At 39.7% G+C, this 23396-nt stretch overlaps 1 protein-coding gene across 1 annotated transcript; it reads left to right on the top strand.

Moving 5' to 3' along the window:
• The first annotated feature begins 13001 nt into the window (after positions 1-13001).
• Positions 13002-16179, top strand: CCR10 (C-C motif chemokine receptor 10). The gene is made up of 2 exons (XM_058182268.1): positions 13002-13086; positions 14986-16179. Exons 1-2 carry the CDS (start codon positions 13063-13065, stop codon positions 16048-16050), a joined length of 1089 nt encoding a protein of 362 aa, XP_058038251.1. The 5' UTR covers positions 13002-13062; the 3' UTR covers positions 16051-16179.
• Positions 16180-23396: the final 7217 nt, after the last annotated feature.

Genomic DNA, 23396 nt, shown 5'->3' with positions numbered 1-23396 from the left:
TATAAAACACAAGATTAAAATAATATACAAGTTAAACAGATCTTGCCCAGAAACTAGCAACACTAAGTGTGTTTTATCATGCTGCCATGACAGGTCCTCAAATGTACACAGATCAGGACACAAAGGACAGGTATACAGATGGGTTGTTGTCTGCATGTCACCATAATAGCAAAATAGAGAATTGGTTGCAACTAAGTCAGGCCAGAATAAATCACCCCCAGGAGCTTTTTCTGATCTCATATGAGAACTCAGACCCATAATTTTAGAGTTTTCACTGTTGGCCATTGAGGGAGAGCCTTCATATTTTAATTGATTAAATGTATTGTTGTTAAAAAGATCATCCTGGTTCCCTAAATGGAGAACTACCTGAATAAACTATTACACTTCAAGAAATTTGGCCACTGAAAGAATTAAAACAAAGTGGTGACCTGGTAATCCAAGTAATGGATGGGGGGAAAAATAGAAGCTCAAGAAAATCAGATTCTGAGGAGTCATTCAGGAGACTAAGTTTCCCCTGCCAGATGGACTTTTATAAGGAGTTGGGCCCTGCTCTTTTTGGCATTTATCTTCTCCAAGATTGTCTGGAAATCACATACTGTAAAAGTAAACCCCCCAATACTGAGGGTTCAATTGATTGGGGGGTGGGTTCCATCTATGTCCCTCCCATCAATCTTTCTTTCCTTTCAAGATATAAAAAGATAGGAACATCTTTGAATCAAACTTTTTTTCTTATCACTGCATCCATGAAATCCTCTTTGATAAGGTTATGGCAGTTTGCCATTATTTTCCTTTTTTTCTTTCTTCTCCTCTTTCTTCTGAAAACCATAGGAGAAGTTCATCTGGGTACAACAAGGGACATACATAGCTTCTAAGATCAGCCCACTTCAGCTAGTCCTGCCATCTACAAATATTACTTTCAGATATAACCTGATGAAATTAAGTTGATACAAATTAAATTCCTAGTTCAGTTTTCAAGAATAAAATCCATAATGGAAGGACACTTCGATTCCTACTATGGACAAATGGTTCCAGAAGTTGATGGAGTTGGCTGAAATGGCAAAATTGACTATTTTGATGAAACACTTTTGTTTCCACTTGGAGACTGCTTCAGAACTTCGTGCTTGAACTGGAAAAGAATGAAACTTTGATTTTGGGTTTTACCAAGTAAATTGATAGATCTTTACAGAAATGGCTGGTTCATATTATTATGAAAAAGCAAAAAGCTGTGATTTATTTATTTATTTATTTATTTATTTATTTATTTATTTATTCATACTTTTATACCGCCCTATCTCCCTAGGGACTCAGGGCGGTGTACAGCCATATAAAAAACACATAAATATACAAAGTAAAACATTAATCTAAAAAACTTATTAAATAGGCCAAATATTTAAAATAGACATATAAATAATAAAACCCGGTTAAAATTTCGTTTTAAAATTTTAAAAATATTAATAAAACCCCAAATTAAAATTTGACACTATTATGCCAGTCCCGCTTGAATAAATAGGTGTGTTTTGAGCTCACGACGGAAGGTCCGAAGATCAGGCACTTGATGTAAGCCAGGGGGAAGTTCGTTCCAGAGCGTCACTGCCTCCACAGAGAAGGCCCTGCTCCTGGGGGCCGCCAGCCGACACTGTTTGGCGGACGGCACCCTGAGGAGACCCTCTCTGTGAGAGCGTACGGGTGGGTGGGAGGCATAAGGTAACAGCAGGCGGTCTCGTAAGTACCCGGGTCCTAAGCCATGGAGTGCTTTAAAGGTGGTAACCAAAATCTTGAAGCGCACCCGGAAAACCACAGGAAGCCAGTGCAGGCTACGGAGTAGTGGTGTTACGTGGGAGCCACGAGTGGCTCCCATTACCACTCGCGCAGCCGCATTCTGGACTAACTGTAGCCTCCGGGTGCACCTCAAGGGCAGCCCCATATAGAGAGCATTGCAGTAATCCAACCTAGATGTAACCAGAGCGTGAGTGACCGTGCATAAGGCATCCCGGTCAAGGAAGGGACGCAACTGGCGGACCAAGCGAACTTGGTAAAAGGCCCTCCTGGAGACGGCCGCCAGATGTTCATCAAAGGACAGCCGTCCATCCAGGAGGACGCCCAAGTTGCTGTTTGATGTTAATACCTTATTTTACTGCAACAGAGAGAGAGAGTCAGAAATCAATGTTTCTTTTTCTTTTCTTTTTCTTATCCTTCCTCACTTCTCTTCCCCATCGCTTTTCTGTTTACTTTTGTATTTTACAATATCTTTTAACGCAATAAAAATGTTAAACCTAAAAAAAAAGAATAAAATCCATAAGAATGATTCTGGGAAGGCATCTTTTAGAGTGACAAAGAATTTGCTTTGCAAAAAAGAATCCTGAAACAAAAGACTAAATCCCACAAGGTGTTAAGCCATAGCTTGTTTAGTCATATTTTTGAATAAACTGTAATTGGCTAAATTTTGAAAATACGCTATGCCAAAAATAGACAAACCACATTTTTATGTAAATTGAAAAAATTGCTAGTCTTCTCTATCAGGCTCTATATGATTAAATGTTTTTTTCTATCTTTGATAACATTTGGTGGAGCAGATTCATTAGCAAGACCATAGTGAAATATGAAATAACATTTATCCCAAATATTTGGGATCCTTTCAGACACATTAAAATACACATGCTTTAGATTTAGAACATTCTTTTCATTACAGTACAAAATGAAAGGTCGTCTCTAAGGAGTCATTTGGAATGGAGCACTTTTGTCCGAATGTTCCCCAGGAAATCAGTGGACCAAAGAAAAGACTTTCCCATATATTTTACTTCTAGATATACTAAATTCCATGCATAGGTAGCCAATGCTATAAAATGTCTAAAAAGTTCTATGAAAATGATTGATTCTGAAGAATGGGGGGAGGGAGGGAAATGGGAACAGTTTGTCTTTGAAACACCTCCTGTTCTCATTCCCAACTCTTAACTTTCTCATATCAAAAAAAAAAAAAAAAGGCCTCATTTGGTCCAGTTGGTGTCACCAAGTTACCAGATGAATGCTTGTGACTATCTAATACAGCAGTTCTCAATCTGTGGGTCAGGACCCCGTTGGGGGTCGAATGACGATTTGCCAGGGGTCGCCTAAGACCATCGGAAATATGGGAAGTATACTTCTGAGTCGAAGAATCGCGCTCCAATGGTTGACTCCACAAGCCATCTGCAGGCTCTTCAAATCGCTAGCCAAATTCGGCTTTAGGCGCGATGAATTAAAAAAGAGAGAAATCTTTGCTCTGATATCGCCCTCTCAAGCCAGCTGCAATCACTCCCAATCGCTAACCTAATCTGGCTTCAGGCGCGATAAACTTAATAGGGGAGGAGTCTCCACTTTAATGCCTCCATCCTCAAGGCAATCGCAAGCAGTTCAGATCGCTAGCCAATAGGGCTTCAGGCGCGATAAATTCAAAACGAAAATAATTTTATGGTTGGGGTCGCCACATTGTGGGGAATTGTATTAAAGGAGTCGCCACATCGTGGGGAATTGTATTAAAGGGGTCGCAGCACTATAAAGGTTGAGAATCACTGACATAGAGGGAAGTATGCAGTGGAGTACCCCAGGGTTTGTTCTCATAGAATAGAATAGAATAGAATAGAATAGAATAGAATAGAATAGAATAGAATAGAATAGAATAGAATAGAATAGAATAGAATAGAATAGAATAGAATTTATTGGCCGTGTGATTGGACACATAAGGAATTTGTTTTGGTGCATATGCTCTCAGTGTACATAAAAGAAAAGAAAAATAAAAAGAAAGGAAAAAAAACCTTCATCAAAGGTACATTTACAACACAAATGATGGTCATAGGTTGCAATTTAACCCTTAGTGATAGCCACAAAAAGTTGTAGTCATACAGTCATAAGTGGAAAGAGATTGGTGATGAAAACGATGAGAAGATTAATAGTGTAGATTTAGTAAATAGTTTGACATTATTTGTTTAGCAGAGTGATGGCCTTCGGGGAAAAAACTGTTCTTGTGTCTAGTTGTTCTGGCGTGCAATGCTCTATAGCATCGTTTTGATGGTAGAAGTTGAAACAGTTTATGTCCAGGATGTGAGGGATCTGTAAATATTTTCACGGCCCTCTTCTTGATTCGTGCAGTATACAGACCCTCAATGGAAGGCAGGTTGGTAGCAATTATTTTGTCTGCAGTTCTAATTATCCTCTGAAGTCTGTGTCTTTCTTGTTGGGTTGCAGAACCAAACCAGACAGTTATAGAGGTGCAAATGACAGACTCAATAATTCCTCTGTAGAACTGGATCAGTAGCTCCTTGGGCAGTTTGAGCTTTCTGAGTTGGCACAGAAAGAACAGTCTTTGTTGTCCTTTTTTGATGATGTTTTTGATGTTAACTGTCCATTTTAGATCTTGTGATACGATAGAAGCTAGAAATTTGTAGGTTTCTACTGTTGATACTGTGTTGTCAAGTATTGTGAGAGGTGGAAGTATGGAAGGGTTTCTCCTAAAGTCTACCACTATTTCTACAGTTTTGAGTGTATTCAGTTCCAGATTGTTATGGTCGCACCACAAGGCTAGTCATTCGACCTCACGTCTATATGCGGATTCGTCATTGTCTTGAATGAGACTGATCACTGTTGTGTCATCTGCGAACTTCAGTAGTTTAACAGATGGATCATTAGAGATGCAGTCATTGGTATACAGAGAGAAGAGAAGTGAGGAGAACACACAGCCTTGGGGGCCCCCTGTGCTAATTGTACAGGTATCTGAAGTGATCCCGCTTAGCTTTACCTGCTGCTTCCTGTTTGTTAGGAAGCTTGTGATCCACTTACAAGTCTATTCAGGTACTTGTAGCTGGTTTAGCTTAGTTAGAAGAGTGTCTGGAATGATGTATTGAATGCTGAACTAAAGTCTACAAAGAGGACCCTTACATAGGTCTTTGGAGATTCAGGATGTTGTAAGATGTAGTGCAGAGTCATATTAACAGCATCATCTGTTGATCTATTTGCTCGGTATGCAGATTGCAAGGGGTCTAACAGCGGATCCATGATGGTTTTCAAGAAGGAAAGCACTAGCCTTTCAAAGGCTTTCATGACTACAGATGTTAAAGCAACTGGTCTGTAGTCATTCAGTTCCTTGATGGTGGGCTTCTTCGGCACTGGGATGATGGTAGAGCGTTTGAAGCAAGAAGGAACATAACACATCTCTAGTGATTTATTGAAAATATGGGTGAAGATGGGGGCCAATTGGTCAGCACAGACTTGATGTTACAGTATCTGTGAGTTCATCCAGGTCTGCAGAGGTATCTTCAAAAATGTTCCAATCAGTGCAGTCAAAGCAGGCCTGCAGCTTTAATTTTGATTGCTCCATCCAGATTTAATTGTTGGTTTTGTGGTTTTAAGTCTTTGCCTGTAAGCAAGTACAAGGTGAATCATGCAATGATCAGAGTGTCCTACAGCTGCACATGGTAAAGATCGATAAGCATCTTTTAGTGTTGTTTAGCAATGGTCTAATGTATTATTGCCTCTAGTGGGACAATTGACATGCTGAAAGTATTTTGGTAGCTCTTTCCTTAAGTTTGCTTTGTTTAGATCTCCCAAAATAATGGCCAGTGAATCAGGGAATTTGACTTCAGCCTCCATGATTTGGTCAGCTAGAGTTCGTAATGCCTTGTTTACCCAGGCTTGAGGTGGTACATAAACAGCAGTTAGAAGAAATGAAGAAAATTCATGAGGCGAATAGTATGGTTTGCAGTTGATAATTAAAGTCTCTAAATTGTTGCCGCAGAATTTGTAAATTACAGATAAATCTTGACACCAGTTGATATTAATATATAGACATAAACCTCCACCCTTCATTTTACCAGATGCTTCTGAATTCCTGTCTGATCGTATTATCTGAAAACCTGGAATATACAGGCTACTATCTTCAATTGATTCATTTAACCAGGTTTCAGAGAAGCATAGGACTGCTGAGTTGCGAAAATCAGAATAGTATTTGTTTAAGAGGAGTATTTCATCCATCTTATTTGCAAGCGAATGTACATTTGTTAGGAAAATTGAAGGCAGAGGAATTTTATTTCCTTTCTTTTTTAATTTGTTTAAGATCCCAGCCCGATTACCTGTTTTCCGTTTGCACCTTCGTTTTGTTTTTTCAATAATCCATGATTTAAATCATGAGAAATCATGATTTCTCATGATTTAAAGGAGCGGATAGAAGGGGAACACATCAAATTTGCAGATGACATCAAACTAGGAAGAAAAACCAACACTTTAGAAGACAGGCTCAGGATCCAGAAAGATCTCAACAGACTAGAACACTAGATCCTATCCAACAAAATGCAATTTAGCGACAAGAAAAGCAAGAAAAAACAAATGCATAGGTATAGAATAGGTGGTACCTGGCTCAACAGTAGTAACTGTGAGAGGGATCTAGGAGTTGTAGTGGACAATCACTTATGTAGGAGCCAGCAGTTTTCTGCAACTGCCAAAAAAGCCAATGCAGTCCTAAGCTGCATCAACAGAGAAATAGTATGAAGATCATAAGTATTAGTACCGCTATATACTGCTTTGGCAGGACCACATTTGGAATAGTGCATCAATTCTGGTAACCATGATACAAAAAAGATGTTTTAAGAAGAGATTAAACAGCCATTTGTATGAAATGGTATAAGGCTGTGGTGGTGAAACTATGGCCACGCGTGCCTGAAGTGGCATGCGGCGTCGTTTGTTCCTTTTCCGGGTTTCTGGTGCATATGCATGTGCAACAATTAGCTGGCTTTCATGCATGTGGCAGTGCCGGAAACTGGAAGAGCTGGTCTTCCATTTTTCTGAGTGATCATGTGCACTGGCCTACTGATCGTCGCACACGTATGCTTGCCAGAAACCCTAAAGACTAGCTGGCCAGTGCGCATGTGCATGCTGAAAACCAGAAATTGATTTTCAGGCACGCACATGCGCCCTGGGCAGCTCCTCTTCTGGGTTGCGACTCAGATGAGCATGTGTGTGCGCTCCTTTTTTGGCACCTGGTACCGAAAAGGTTCACCATCACTGGTATAAGGTCTCCTGTATGAACAGGTGGTTGGGCTAGAAGACCTCCAAGGCCCCTTCCAACTCTGCTATCCTATATTCTGCCTCAGTTGCAAGAATAATACTACACTATTTTTAATCTCTCTGTGCTGGATGAAATAGTTAACTAACTAGCTTAAGTCTGCCACTTCTGGTCTATAAAAATCAGATAAACTCTAAATGAAGTTTTTTCTGTTTTGCTTTGCTGCCATCTGTAATTCCATTGAGGACTGTATCTTGAGTGTGTTTTATCAGGTAGTCAACCAGAAATGGATCAGTTACTTCTATTTCTTGCTCTTAGGTGTAGCTGACTCAAAGTTTATATTGATATGTGTCAGGAAATACAATCCTCCAACATATTTATCAGTATCAACAAATAGGTTTTCTTGAAGGTGTCTTCACTTTATTTGTTCACTTGCCAAGTCACTTTGAGGATCCTGTGCATTGACGTGTGGGTTAACTGATAAACTTTGAGGATGAAAGTGAGAATGAAAAGTTCCAGGTGTTGTTAGGTGAAACCAAAAGTTGTTAGTAAAATAATAACTTTGCTTAAAAGACCGTTACTGAAGCTCCTACTACCTAAGAATAGTGTTTCAGTTGTTGAATGTTAACCAGCTTTGAAATTGCTAAAGATATAAGAACCATATCAGGAAATACCATATTTTACACTGGCGAGCTGTGTGAATTATGAAATTAATCCATAACCATTGATTATTGAAAAATCTAGAGTAGGTGAGTTTATATACTAGGCTAAACTATAATTTTGATTTACAGACCATAGTTGGCTGCATATATTGATACTGTTGTCCTTCAGCCTAAGATACAAATTAAGTTGGCATTTGATTCTAATTGCCAATCTGTAATTCTCATCAACAATGAAGCCAGTGAGTGAATAGCATGAATACTGTGATTTACTACTGTTATGGGGCAAAAAATGGTAGGGTTATATGTGGATTTCTTGGACAGTGGCAAGAGCATCTACCAGCTGCTCTTGTTACATGGGCCAACAGCTATGCAAATTTAGATAATGACTAAAGCAGTGGATTTAGATACCTTCAAAACCTAATTGAGGGTGGGGAATCCTAGTACAATAAAAGCTAAAGAAGATCTCCTCTCCTGTTTTACCAGGAGGCCCTTATTTACCCCTAGATCCTTTGTAGTGCTTGATCCATGTTGGTGGGTGATATAGAGTCATTCCATTTCCTTGTATCAGCACCTGGGAGGGGATCCTGGTAGAGCAGAAGAAGCTTCAGGGGTAAAATTCAATTTTTTTTACTACTGGTTCTATGGGTGTGGTTTGGTGGGCGTGGTTTGGTTTGGTGGGCGTGGTTTGGTGGGCGTGGCTGGGGAAGGATACTGCAAAATCACCCACTCCTGGGGAAAGGATATTGCAAAATCTCTATTCCCACCCCACTCTGGGGCCAGCCAGAGATGGTATTTGCCCGTTCTCCAAACTACTCAAAATTTCCACTACCGGTTCTCCAGGATTTCATCCCTGAGATTCTTCATTTTGTCCCAAAATCATCTAGTTTCCATGACAGTTGGATATTGTCCCTCATCTTCAAAACAAAGAAAATTTAAACACCAGAGGTTTTTTTGTTGTTGTTACGTAATGTAGAAAACAGGTGCAGAACATTACCCATCTTCTTTTTCGTCTCCGAAAAATAAGGGACAAAAGATTTAGTTTGTAAAGCTAAATGAGGAATATTTATGGAGCCAGAAAAAAGGGGAAGATATTTCAGGATTATATATGCTGAAATCCAAAAACATATTAAGACTAAAGCCAAATTGATTTTTTAGCTGAGATGAAGAATAAAGTCATTTAATTTGTTAATGAGGAAATGACTCTAATTTTACTTTAAAAAAATAATTAAAGCTTGGTTCATGCAGACTAGAAGAGATTAATGAAATCTTAAGAGAGGCCTTACATTTGTTTCCCCTCACTCTAAAAGCTTGGAAAATATGTGATGCGTCTTCACTGCTGTTACCTCTTTCATGCTGCATATTCCTATATTCTGGAGTCAAGATTCAGCCTACAGATAAGCTGCTTTCTGTATTTAGGTCAAATTAAGAAAGAGGGCAAGTGAACATCTGCCGCCAACATTTAGAAATATGCATATCCCAATAGCTTAATGCAAAAGAGTTGTACTGCTGCTTGGAGCATAGAGAATACCTTTTTTAATTTTCACTTATTCTGGGTTATATATTTAATCCCCTGAGTTCCCATATTAATGAGAATAAATATAATGACCAATAAACCCTGGCAGGATATTCCCTTTCCTAAGACTAGCACTCCAGCCAGCAGAAGGGTCTATTTAGATCTCTTCAGATCTGAACACATTAAAAAAAAAAAAATCCTCCTCTTTATGTATTCCCCAAACGCTTCCAATCATTGGTGGGTTGGTCCTGGTTCTGTCCAGTGCTATAGAACCGGTAGTAAAACTGGCGGGAGGCTCCATCCACCCACCCCAACGTCATCAAGGGGCTTCTGCGCATGTGTAAAAATAAGCGCGGATACATGCTCCCATTGCGAACCGGTAGTACAGTCCAACTGTGCACTAGAGTTGAGGATGTGTGTATGCTCAGATGTTGTTGAACTACAATCCCCAGCATTCTTTTTTATTATTTAAAAAAAGAAAAACACAACAGAGTTATAATGTAAATGCATACAAAAACTATACATAAGAAGGGCTTTAAATTGAAAGCATACAACAACAAAAAGAAAATAAAAAATATAATATATTATTACAGCAACTACAGTCCTATATATAATTATCTAAATGTAAATATCCTATTATTCAAGTACATATACAGTATACTGTAATACTCATTATTTAACCTACTGTATTTTTTATAAATGAGTTCCCTGTTTCATTATATGTGTATACAAAAGCTATAGGTAATTCACTCATAGAGGGCAAGCATAATCATATCTTTAATCCTTTGTGTGAATGGATTATATATTTATCTTTCCATTGTTGCAAGATCAATTTTTAAACCATAGTAATGACATGGAGAATCCATTTACATTGTCCAGCTGTTGAATTATATGCAAGACATTGTAAAAACATGAGTTTGTTACGACTACAGTAAAATGCTGTCTTAGACAGTCCTTTTTTGTACAAATGTATATATACATAAACAATAAACATTGGCTGTATTAAATAGGTTCAGATTTCCTCTGGAATTCGTAAAATGAATCAAAATATTACATGAGTCGCCTACATCTAAAGTAAGGGTTAATGGCATTTTTTTTCTGTAATCCCACTATTTAGAGAACCTAGACAAGAATGTCCACTTTTGTAATGAAACATCTTCTCCTTGTCTTTTTAATATCTGCATGGAACCCTTGGCCTGTGCTATTAGACAATGTAGAGAGATCTCTAGAATACAGTCAGCCCTCGATTTAGGACCACAATTGAGCCTAAAATTTATGTTGTTAAGTGACACATTTGTTAAGTGAGTTTTGCATCATTTTTTGACTTTTCTTCACTGCAGTTGATAAGTTAGTAACCCTGTTGTTAAGTGAATCTGGCTTCCACATTGACTTTGCTTGTCAAAAGGTCACAAAAAGAGATCAATGACCCCGGGACACTGCAACCATCGTAAAAACATGCCAGTTGCTAACTATTTGAGTTTTGATCACGTGGGCATGCAAAAGTCATAACTGAAAAAGGGTCATCATTGTAACTTTGAATGGTCACTAGATGAGCTGTTGTAAGTGGTGGATTACCTGTAGAACATAACCCAACTGAACAAAAACTGCTTTTTTTTTTTTGCAGACAATATGTTTTGTTTATTTATAAATCTCACATTACTATTCCACGGTTGATGTGAATGATAAATGGTTTTAGTAAAGTAGTCAATTGGAATTGATGTCAATAAACGAAAATTTGGTTACCCGTACGTTTAAATATCAATTCCATATTTATACTGCATCTATTAAATATTTAGGCATTTATATACTAAAAGAAGGGACGCAGTGTCTTAGTGGGTAAGTCGCTGAGCTTGTCAATCGAAGGGCCGGCAGCTCAGCGGTTTGAATCCCTAGAGCCGCGTAATGGGTGAGCTCCCGTTACTTGTCCCAGCTTCTGCCAACCTAGCAGTTTGAAAGCACGTAAAAAAAATGCAAGTTGAAAAATAGGGACCACGTTGGTGGGAAGGTAACAGCATTCCATGCGCCTTTGGCGTTGAGTCATGCTGGCCACATGACCACAGAGACGTCTTCGGACAGCGCTGGCTCTTCGGCTCTGAAACGGAGATGAGCATCGCCCCCTAGAGTCAGGAATGACTAGCACATATGTGCGAGGGGAACCTTTACCTTTATCTATACTAAAAGATATAACTCAATTAGTGACATATAATACAAATAAAATATAGAGAGGGTGGGTTTTTTTCTAGATACTAACTCCTAGGATTAGCTCTGCTGACTGATTTTGGGGAGCTATAGCTCAGTAAATAGCCACTAATTCACCTTCTCCCTAGAGCAGGGCTGGGCAACTATGGCCCCTTTATGACCTATGGACTTCAACTCCCAGAATTCCTGAGCCAGCTGGCTCAGGAATTCTGGGAGTTGAAGTCCATAGGTCATAAAGGGGCCATAGTTGCCCAGCCCTGCCCTAGAGGATAGTAGCATTTGGCAGTTAACTTAGAATAGAATCAGGATAGGGATTGGCAGTGGAAATGGCAAATTGTATTCTCTATCGGAATGATATATGCACTGCAGTCTGCCTCCCCTTAAGCTTTCAGAGTAGAGAGATTTCGTGGTTTTATGTAACTTGAAATAAAGGATCTCTCTCTCTCTCCCTCTCCCCCCTTCTCTCAGTGTATATTCTGTACTAAGGTTGTTATCAAATGAGTAATGAAACATCTGCAAGCAAACAACCAAGTTCAGAGAGCACGCAGAAATCCACGATATATATTCTGTTTTCAGTTTTCACCAGGAAGCACCATGTTACAGTAGCAATGTTATCCTTACTAGAAATCTTGAGACATACAGGCCCTAGGTAGTTAAGCTAATGTCCTATATAGTCATCTAAAGTGCAAAAGTCCATTACTTCAATTCCTGGCAGAGAATTATTCTACTTCATAGAATAACAAAATCTGGCTACCATCATCTGAAGTAATATGATGCCTTCTAGTGGTCACTTTAAGTAATATACCATGCTGGCTTTGTGTTGTGCCCAAAGACAGAAGGATATTCCTCATTCTGTTGAGGAAGGTTATGTAAGAATAGTTGCACTTGCCTGAATTCCAGCTATATTTACAAAAATATTTGATTTCTCCAGTAATGGGCTTCTCTTGCTTCTGCTTCTGGTTTAAGATAGATAATACTGGACATGGTCCTTCTTAACCATTAGCTCCCACATTTTCTTTTCTTACACCTAGTTTTAATTCCCCCCTAATTCCCACCTCAGTTCCTCCAATTGTCACAAGTGAAAGAGCAAACCTTGTCTGTACTATTATCTCTTGTGCATGAGCAGTGTTGTTTTGAGAAAACATGAAAGGGCTGTAGAAAAATGGTGGTGATTGCTGTCCAAAATACTTGCTTCAGAGCAGTAGCTTCTGTAGATCTGACATTTACAGCCAGAGGTGGAAATAAGGGCCTTCTAGGTCTTGCTTGATGTCAGCTCCCATCAAAAACAACTAGCATAGGCAGGGATCAGGTGGATGGGAGTTATATATTGAATTTGAAGTATCTTCAACTTCAAAAATCACATTAAAGATTCCATCTCCTTGGAATTACCTACATTACCTTATGTATAAGATTGCACTCAATTTTTATACATTGTGCTATCCATCAGATTTTGATAACATTGTGTAACATGTATGGTTCACAATCTCCATGCCATACCTACAAATAATTTGTTTAAGAATAACACAGCCCAGCTCTTTCACTATCAAACAGGGGAACTGTCCTCTCAGTATCAGCCACATCACTCAACAGAATTGGCAACTTATAACAAGCCTTAAATAATATTTGTAGACAGCAAACTGATAAGGAACAATAATTTGACGATGGATGAGCAGCTCCAATTTCAAGTAAGTAGGAATATACTTATTATTAAGAATGACCAAGAAAACTCCACCCTTTGAAATCCCAGATCTTGCCTTAAGTACAATACAAAAAAAAAGATTAGAATAACCTTTTTTATATCTTTGGGAATCTCAGGCATCAAAGGTTTCTCAAACTGTTTTTGCATTGAGTTGTTGGCAGCATACAGAGTAATTAAACTCCCCAATCTCTTCCGATGTAAATGAAGTTAGAATACCTGCCATTCAGTTTGTATTTGACTTTTGTATTTGTTATTATTTACTATAAGGAATGGGCATTAAGACTCAACCAGTTTTATAAATAGATCTATATGTGTGATTGGTAGTAGATAAGGATTTAAACCAAATATTCAAAACTTGAATTTAACAATATGCTTTATTTTATTTTATTCTGATTAAATGAAAAATTAAAATAATAAGGATCTTTGTATGGAAGAACTCTAAGCTGTATTTCATTTTAATTCTGTTTGCATCAAATTTACAAGTTCGTAGAATTATAACAGTTGAATGAAAAGCAATGTTTCCATTTTCGTAATTTTAGTTTAAATAAATATATGTTATTAATGAAATGGGAAAATAACCCTCAAAATGAATCCTATTGTTAGCTATATTTACCTTTCTACACAAACTATCATTCACTATGCACCTCTGTCAATAATGGGCAAGCGTCCTAAAACCATCACAAAAGAAGTCAACGTTTTCTCTTCAACCAGGTACAGATTTCACCCCTTCAAGGCAAACAGAAGCCTATGATGGTGCTGGTTCACTTTTGAGAAAAGGTGTAAATCACATGCAATGTAGCATTTTGAATTGATAATAATGCCAAGTTTTAAAATAATCCCTGTGTATCACACTACCTGCATTCCAGAAATTAGCAATTTTGTGTTTTCTTGCCAAAGCCTGGCTTTTGAATTTGAATGATTGTCCTTAATCAGATCATTAGCTCTTTCTATGTAAAACTTGATGGTTGCTTTCACAGATAGCTTACTTCATTTTTGATCATACAAATCAACTGTTCCTAGTTCTTTTTTTTGTGTGTGTGCATTTTTTATGGCCAGCAATGCATACTATATCAATCTAGTCTTCACCATAGATAATCTGCATTGAGCAATCAAACCTCATTTAGCTATAGAGCACTGATGAGTAAACACTGCAGGCTTTCGTTTCATGAACAAGACAAACTTTTCCCACAGCAATTTCCAGCAATTGAATGTTCACAGCAATGAAAGAAAAAATGCTAGAGAACAGATCAGAGCTGTTTAGCACTTTAATACCTCAGTACTTCCAACTATTGGCAACTTAAAATGTTGGATGTATTGCTTCTCATTCCACCATTGTAATTAATGTCATTAAAACTGTGTGTGTGTGTGTGTGTGTGTGTGTGTGTGTGTGTGATTAAAAAAATCAAAAGGAATGTTAAAATAATATCTTTATGATAACAACTCAGCCTTTCAAAAATAATTTGTAGGCTTTCGATGCACAATAATTGATTACAAGATAAGAGGAAAAACAAGCAATAATGACTAAGTGACAAGAGCCAGCATAATTCTGCATAAGTCAGAATTAAAATCTGGACTGAAAATCACACTTTACAATCTGCACCCTGATAATTTTTAGCTCAAATTGAGCCTTGCTCATTTTTTAAAGTTAAGAGAACTACTGTTCAAGGATGGGAAGTGTACGTTTGTCTTAGAGAACTCCTGTTGGGAACTCCTTCACAGGGGTAATATTTCCAGGGGAAAAAGTTTTGTAATAATGGAAATAAACTGAAAGATATATCAATCCCACGGCCATACATCACTGTGGAGTCTTTGTCACTACCTGTATTTTGTTTAACATTTATTGAAGAGCAGCATAGAGATGCTTATTTCCTCCTCTCATTTGCAGGAACGAGCTCCTTGGACCGGTGAGCCTCCAGTCAGCACAGAATGGTATCAATGGGACTTTGAGACATTCCCATCAGACCTGCCAGAGTTATGTGAAAAGGCAGCTATCCGCATGGTGGCACGTATCTATCTTCCAATCATGGTCATCCTGTTGTGTGTTCTGGGCTTCCTTGGCAATGGGATTTTGCTGTTAGTTCGTGCCCGTTACCATCGAGTCCAGCTCCTTGGCGACATCCTCCTCTTACATCTGGCTATCTCGGACTTGCTACTGCTCTTGACTCTGCCAGTGGGTGTGGCTGGGATGATGGGCACTTGGTATCTGGGCATGACTGCATGCCAGGTTCTGCAAGGCTTTCATGCCCTGACCTTTTACAGTGGCTTTCTTTTCCTCATGAGTCTTACTTTGGACCGTTATATAGCCATAGTGTGGGTACCCATTGCCCGCCGCATGCGTCCCACTGCCAGTTTCTGGGGCAAGCTTTGCTCCGGGCTGATATGGCTATTCTCAGCAGCTCTAGCAGTGCCCAACATCATGTATGCTCATGTGGAGGACTACAAAGGCTTTCAGCTCTGCAGGGTGACTGTTGTCAGAACTACTGTTTGCTTAGTGCAAGTGGGCTTTGGTTTTGTGCTACCATTCGCTATCATGGTAATCTGCTATGCAGCCATCACACGTACTATTTGGTCTTCTCCTTATGCCCAGTCACACAAGGCCTTGTGGCTCATTTTGGCCCTGGTTTTGCTGTTTTTGGTTTTGCAACTCCCTTATGCCCTGCTCACCTTATTAGATGCAGCAGATTTGATAGGCCAGCAGGCATCAAGCTGCACGGTAAGCCTTCAGCGCGATCTTGCCCTCCTCATTACCAGTGGCTTGGTTTTTGTTCGCTGCTGCCTAAATCCTGTGCTTCATACCTTCCTGGGGGTGCGGTTCCGAAAGGACCTTCAAAGGTTAAGTAGAGAGTTTGGCTGCTTCGGGTATTGGGCATGCTGTAATGATAGACCCAGGAGTAGCAGCCATCGTGCTTCATTTACTACCCATCTGGAAGGACTATCAAGAACCCCATGAAAACACTGGCACTGTCCACTTCAGAAGAGTCTTCGAATTCTGGAAGCCTGGCTTTTGCATTCAGGGAAATGTGCAATTTTAACATGATCTCTGCAACTCTTGACAATAAAGCTTCAACTCTGGATAAATATAAAACTTGTGTTTTGTTTGTTTTTACATTTACCACTACTCCTGTACTGGACAGGTTATTTGGTCTGTGTGTATGATTGTGTGGAATGGGAATAATCCACAACTGAGACAATTAGTCGTCCTGCCCAAATCTGGACCGAGATAGGAGAGTATCTTCGGTAGTTCAAGTCCATGTAGTTAGTACCAATGGATCCGGGAAGGAGGAATAAGATTATGTTCTGTTGAGCATGTAAATGCTAAAAAGTGGGCTTCTGAGAGATTTATAGAACTACAGCATAGAATAGAATAGAACAGAACAGAACAGAACAGAACAGAACAGAACAGAATAGAATTCTTTATTGTCCAAGTGTGATTGGACACACAAGGAATTTGTCTTGGTGCATACGCTTTCGGTGTACCTAAAAGAAAAGATACATTCGTCAAGAATCATAAGGTACAATACTTAATAATAGTCATAGGGAAACAGTTAATATGAATCTTAAGGATACCAGCAACAGGTTTACTGTCATACATTCATGTATTAGACAGTGAAATTAGTTCTTGGACCCAGGTTCAGTTCTGCCTTCAGCAATGGAGATTCACAGAGTAAGTTTGAACCAGCTACTCTCTCTCAGTAAAACCTACTTCATGGGATTTTTGTGGGAGAAATAGAATTGGGGGGAGGGGTTGTATGAAATAAATACCTCCTAATCTTCCTCCACTGACCATATTCCATTATTCCCCTCTTAAAGAGAACTCAAATGACTTTGATTTTTTTAATTCAATGGCAAATCAGCCATTGAATTAAATTGAATTATTTAATCAGTCTAGCGATTAAATAATACACATTCTATTTAAATTCTAACCCCATTCTAGCTTTTGTTAAAGAACAAATTTAATATGATAAACAATATGATAAAGCTAGTAGGTTAATGGTTTTGTATGTACCATCATCTGACCCTTTGTAGTGCTCAGTCCTTTGTATGTGTTCTGGTGCTATAGATGTCTTTAAAATGGGTCACTTGCTTTTGTTAATTTAGAAAAGAAAGTTTACAATATTTATAGTTTCTTAAATCAGGAAAGTAATGGGCAAGGAGTTACGTATATTCTGCAAAAAATTAGTAGACGACCTGAATGATAGGAATTTCCGGTTGGAGAATGTGCTGTTATAATTAATTTAGGCAGTTTTCCAAGGACACAGTACAATTCATGGAAAATAAGACTATGAGATTAATGATCTCTGAGATTACCATGAGCTTATTTTCCAATTAACTACCAGTAACAGAGCAAGAGGCTGCTCCTGCACGTACGTCCAGATTTTGGACTTTGCTGGGGCATCTGATGACTACTGAGGGGATAATGTTACATTTTGTCAGACAGAGCACAGCTTTTCTTAGGTTTTGCTTGTTTTTCTTTAATTCTTTAACAGATAAAATGTTTTTTTTACTAAAAATCTATAGAGTAATCAATAAAGGGTTTAATTTCTTTATATTTCTTTTCAGTTGGCAGTGGTAGGTTTTCCACACTTCAGTTTTTGTTTATTTTGGCAAAACATGGGATATGATCTTGGTCAGAAATGTGCCTAGGTTTGCTTGGCATGTATGCTTTCAGACCCAAATCAGAGCACAAATGCTACTTAAGTATTTAAAATATTCCTTTCTGAAACCATGGGTTGTTCTTGTCTAATCATAGCTCAGGATGTCTTCCACACACAGATTATTAGTTTATGGTTAGCTAGATGTTTTCTGGAAAAAGGCAAGATGTAGGAGCAGCTGCACAGCAGATGGGATTCCTTCTGAAAAAAAGAAAAGGAGCTAAGAAGATTGAGCCCTAGAGCCCACCCAGAAATGCTGTGAGCCCCACAGAACCAGCATGATCTGGTGTTTTGATTTCTCTTTTTGCACTGTACTTATAAACAGACAGTCACAAGTCCCCACAAAGTCAGTAGGATTCAGCCTGGCAGCAAAAGAAGCCATAAACTGAAGAAGCCACAGCACCTTCAACTCATAGTTCAAGTAAACATGTTCACTTGAGGTAAAAAGGCAGAAAATGTCTCCTCTCAGAAGCAGAGTGTCAACTTCAAACTGAACCTGGCCTGTTTCGTTGTCCACTGTGTTACAGCCAATATAATGAAAAGTGATAGATGTGTGCCAAAATAGCACAGTTCTGCTGCCTGCCTCACAGTATTTAGTCATTTTTGCTCTGCTCTTGGATATTAATAAATGGGACTTATTATGTGAGGTGAAAGTTTTCCTGTTATGAGTTATTATGTGCACCAAAAAGCACGGTAAAGGGTAGAAATGACTGGATAGTTTCAGTCTCAGCTCTGCTTTTTATCTTCCTTTCTGTCCTTTTCTTTTGCCCTCCCTACATGAGCCAAATGACTCTCTTAATTACATCAACTTCAGAAAAACGAAGATATAAGGGGTATGCAAAAACTTCCAAGGAAAACATTTCAACGTTCTGGAATTTAATGCCAAACTTAAAGCAAAATATTTTGTGCTTGTCCAGCTCTTATGACCAAATGGTACATTTCATTTCATATTGTTTTGACTATTCTAACTTCCTATGACTCCTTTCTTTTCAATTCTTCCCTGGAGATTCATTAAGCAAAAGAACAGGCAGGATTCCAACCTCCTGGACATTGGCTTGAACTAATGAAGGGGAGAAGTGAACAGCAACTGAACTACATTTTAAATTCTAAAAAGCATTATACTGTAAACAGTTTGATAATAGTTCGTAGACAAAAGGTTGTTGCTTGCTGCTTAAGTTGATTTATTTGTTTTACTATGTGAAAGTTACAAGTTTAAGTGTTACAGTGAATGTATTGCGTTACACGTATGCAATGACTGGCACTAAGTTCAACACTGTTGAACTTTCAGATTGCAAATGGTGAAGTTACGTTGCTTTGTTGAGCTTTGCAGATAATTTGTCAAGTGGAAATTGTGCTTTTTAATGCATTAAAGATATTGCTGTGCAGTTGAACTTTACATTGATAAAGGAATAAATTTGCTCCTTTGTTGGTTCTTGTAAGCCAAAATACTAGTTTTGCTGTTATGGTAATTGTTCATGGTGTCAACACAATCGACATGGATTGTGTTGAAATGAAACAATCCATTGGTTTTATTTATTTATTTGTTAGATTTTTATCTTGCCATTATTACTTTATGCCTCTATTACTTTATACAGATAATCCTCAATTTGCAACCATTTGTTTAGCAACCAACCAGAGTTAAAGAGCATTGAAAAAAGTGACTTAAAACTGGTCTTACACTTACAACTGTTTTAGCATCCCTCACATGATCAAAATTCAGCTGTTTGGCCACTGGCATGTAATTATGAAGGCTGCAATGTTCTGGGGTCATGTGATCACAATTTACAAAGTTCCAAATCTGCTTCCGACAAGCAAAGTCAATGGGGAAGGCTGAATTGGCTTAAGACCCTATGGTTACTTAACAACTGCAATGATTTGGTAAACAACCATGCTAAAAGTTTTAAAATTGGGTGCAACTCATTTAACAACTGCCTTGTTTAGCACCAGAAATTGTGGTCCCAACTGTAGTCATAAGATGAGGATTACCTATAAGTAACTCAAGGTGGCAAACCCTACATAATAAACCCTCCTCCTCCTATATTCCCCCGTCGACAGCTCGGGAGTTCATGGCCTCCATGGCAGCCTTGGACCTGACCCAGTTAGTGAATGGGCCCACACACATTGGGGGACACACGCTGGACCTGATTTTTGTCTCAAGGCAGTGGCTGAATGATCTGGAAGTGGGGAATTTAGTCATTACTCCCCTGCCATGGACGGATCATTCGCTTCTTCGCCTGGACTTTCGAACCGCAAACCCACACCGCAGGGAGACAGAGCCTGTTCGGTGGTACCGTCCCAGGCGCCTGATGGACCCCATAAGGTTCCTGACAGAGCTTGGGCCAATTCCTGAGGATCTAACCCACGGCTAACCCAAAGAACTTGTTGCCCCCTGGGAAAGGGCGGCGGCGGGGGTTTTGGACCGCATCGTGCCTTTGCGGCCTCTGACCCGGCGCTGCTCTCGACCAGCTCCTTGGTTTTCTGAGGAGCTGAGAGAGATGAAGCACCAGAAAAGACGCCTAGAGAGCGCCTGGAGAGCCAGCCATTCCGAATCTGACCGAACACTAGTACGGTCATATATTCAGGCCTATCTAGTGGCGATAGAGACTTCAAAGCAGGAATACTTTTCCGCTTTTATCGCATCGGCAGATAACCACCCAGCCGCCCTGTTTAGGGTGACCCGCTCCCTTCTTTTTCAGGGGGCTTGGGAGGACCCCTTGCAGGGACGTGCTGAGGAATTTGGAAGGTATCTGCACGATAAAATCGCTCAGATCCGGGATGGACTGGACGCTGATTGGGTGGATTCAGGTGGGATGACGGAGGCAGGTCTTGAGAATATTGTCTGGGTGGAGTTCAACTCTGTGACTCCCGAAGACATGGACAGGATACTGGGGAGGTTGAATGCTACCACAGGTTTATTGGACCCATGTCTCTCCTGGCTGGTGCTGGCCACTCAGGAGGTTACACGAGGCTGGCTCCAGGGTATTATTAGTGCTTCTTTGGTGGAGCAAGTGTTCCCAACCGCCTTGAAAGAGGCGGTGGTGAGACCCCTCCTTAAGAAGCCTTCCCTGGACCTGGCTATTTTGGCTAATTATCGTCCCGTCTCCAACCTTCGCTTTGTGGTGAAGGTTGTTGAGAGTGTGGTGGCCTGGCAGCTTCCCCGGTACCTGGAGGAAACCGTCTATCTAGACCCATGCCAATCCAGCTTCAGGTCTGGGTACAGCATGGAGATGGCTTTGGTCGCATTGGTTGATGATCTCTGGAGGGCACGGGACAAGGGTTGTTCCTCTGTTCTTGTCCTGTTAGATCTTTCAGCGGCTTTTGATACCATCAACCATGATATCTTGCTGCGACGGTTGGAGGGTTTGGGAGTGGGGGGCACCATTTTTCGGTGGTTCTCCTCCTACCTCTCCGACCGTTCGCAGACGGTGTTGACAGGGGGGCAGAGGTCGACCGCTGTGCAACTCACTTGTGGGGTGCCACAGGGGTCGATTCTCTCACCTCTTCTGTTCAACATCTATATGAAGCCGCTGGGAGAGATCATTCGTGGTTTCGGGGTGAGTTGTCAACTGTACACTGATGACACTCAGCTGTACATTTCCAACCCGAACCACCCCAACGAAGCCGTTGATGTGATGACCCGGTGCCTTGAGGCCGTTCGGGTCTGGATGGGGACGAACAGACTCCGATTCAACCCATCCAAGACGGAGTGGCTGTGGATACCGGCGTCCCGGCACAGTCAGCTAATTCTATCGCTGACTGTGGGGGGCGAATTGTTGGCCCCCAGGGAATCGGTGCGCAACTTAGGCGTTCTCCTGGATGCACGGCTGTCTTTAGAAGATTATTTGATGGCCGTCGCCAGGGGAACTTTTTATCAGGTTCGCCTGATTCGCCAGTTGCACCCCTTCCTGGATCGGGACTCTCTATGCGCAGTCACTCATGCCCTCGTCACTTCCCGTCTGGATTACTGCAATGCTCTCCACATGGGGCTCCCCTTGAAGAACACCATGAGGCTCCAACTGGTACAGAATGCGGCCGCGCGGGGGATAGAGGAAGCGTCTCATAGCTCCCATGTAACACCTCTCCTGCCAGGCTGCATTAGTTGCCAGTGCAATTCTTCCAGGTGCGATTCAAGGTTCTGGTTATCACCTTTAAAGCGCTCCATGGCATGGGACCGGGATATTTACGGGACCGCCTGCTGCTGCCAGTAACCTCCCATTGACCGGTGCGCTCTCACAGGGAGGGCCTCCTTGGGGTGCCGTTGGCCAAACAATGTCGACTGGCAGCCTCCAGGGGAAGAGTGTTCTCTGTGGGGGCTCCAGCCCTGTGGAATGAACTACCTGTGGGGCTACGTCTTCTCCCTGATCTTCGAACATTTAAGCGCGAGCTCAAAACTTTCTTCTTTCACCAAGCAGGGCTGGCCTAATGATAAATTTTAATTGAGGGTTTATTAGTGGGGTTTTTAAGGGGGTTTAATCTGGTTTATAATTTTACTTATTTATTTTAAATTCTCAGCTCATTGAATTAGATTTTTAATGAATATTGTATTTTAAATTTTTTGATATCTATGTTTTATTTATGCTGTACATATTTATTTATGCCCTGAGTCCTCAGAGAAGGGCGGTATAAAAATACGATAAATAAATAAATAAATAAATAAATAAATAAATAAATAAATAAATAAATAAATAAATAAATAACAGCAGCCCTGTGAATGGATTGGAAGGAAAGAGAGTGACTAGGCCAGATTCATGCAGCTAGCTTTCATGGCTAAGGTGGGATTAGAATTCACAGCCTCCTTATTGCTATACTAGCATCTTAACTATTTCACCAAACTAGGTCTCAGAGTTGCCCGTTCTTTGCTGGACTCATTTCTATGACTGTTCATACAGGCAAGTCAAAACCAAAGCTTGGTTTGTATGTAAAAGATGCTCTTAGATCTTGTTTTCATTGTTTGCTATGGGAATTTTTTTTAAAAAATACCCACTTCACAATTTTTTAGTGTGAGTGATAGATGGCATTCATCAAGGATTGCTACCTTATCTACTTTTATGGCCATAATGTAAAAAACAAGGAAATGAGGATTTTTTAAAAATTTTCACTGCTTTCTAAGAGGAAAATAGTCAAGTTTGTTGTAGTTTTGTTCTATTGGAACAAAGGACACATTACAACATTTAAACCAATTTTCTAAACCTTTTTCAAGGTTTCACACATTTATTCTATTTCATACATATCTGATTCAATTCAATTCCATGCATGCAGAGCATTGTGCATACTTCCTGAGCATATTTCAAATGATAAATTTGAAAGTATTGTAATATGTATTGTAAGATAGACGTGATGGATGTGCATAAAAAAACATGATCTATATTACATTACCCATTGATCTTTTTCATCAAACACATCTTAAGTAGAATATGATTGAAGTTAATCGTGCCAGACTGTAAACTGGAAATGATCCAACTGTATTGTTTATAATTACAAAAACAATTTAGAATCTTCAAGTATCTTCTATCGATACATCAAATACATAAGCTGGGGTGGGGCTTCATTTCTTTGATCTTTATGCTTTGAAATAGAGGCAGTTCATTTGTTTAATTAATAGGCTTAAACTAATTTTCTTTTTAAAATTGATTTTTAATTATAC

This window comes from Ahaetulla prasina, chromosome 4, assembly GCF_028640845.1.
Source record: "Ahaetulla prasina isolate Xishuangbanna chromosome 4, ASM2864084v1, whole genome shotgun sequence".
Taxonomy (NCBI): domain Eukaryota; kingdom Metazoa; phylum Chordata; class Lepidosauria; order Squamata; family Colubridae; genus Ahaetulla; species Ahaetulla prasina.
The sequence above is the reverse complement of the archived record's forward strand: the minus strand, read 5'-3'. Positions and strand labels throughout refer to the sequence as shown.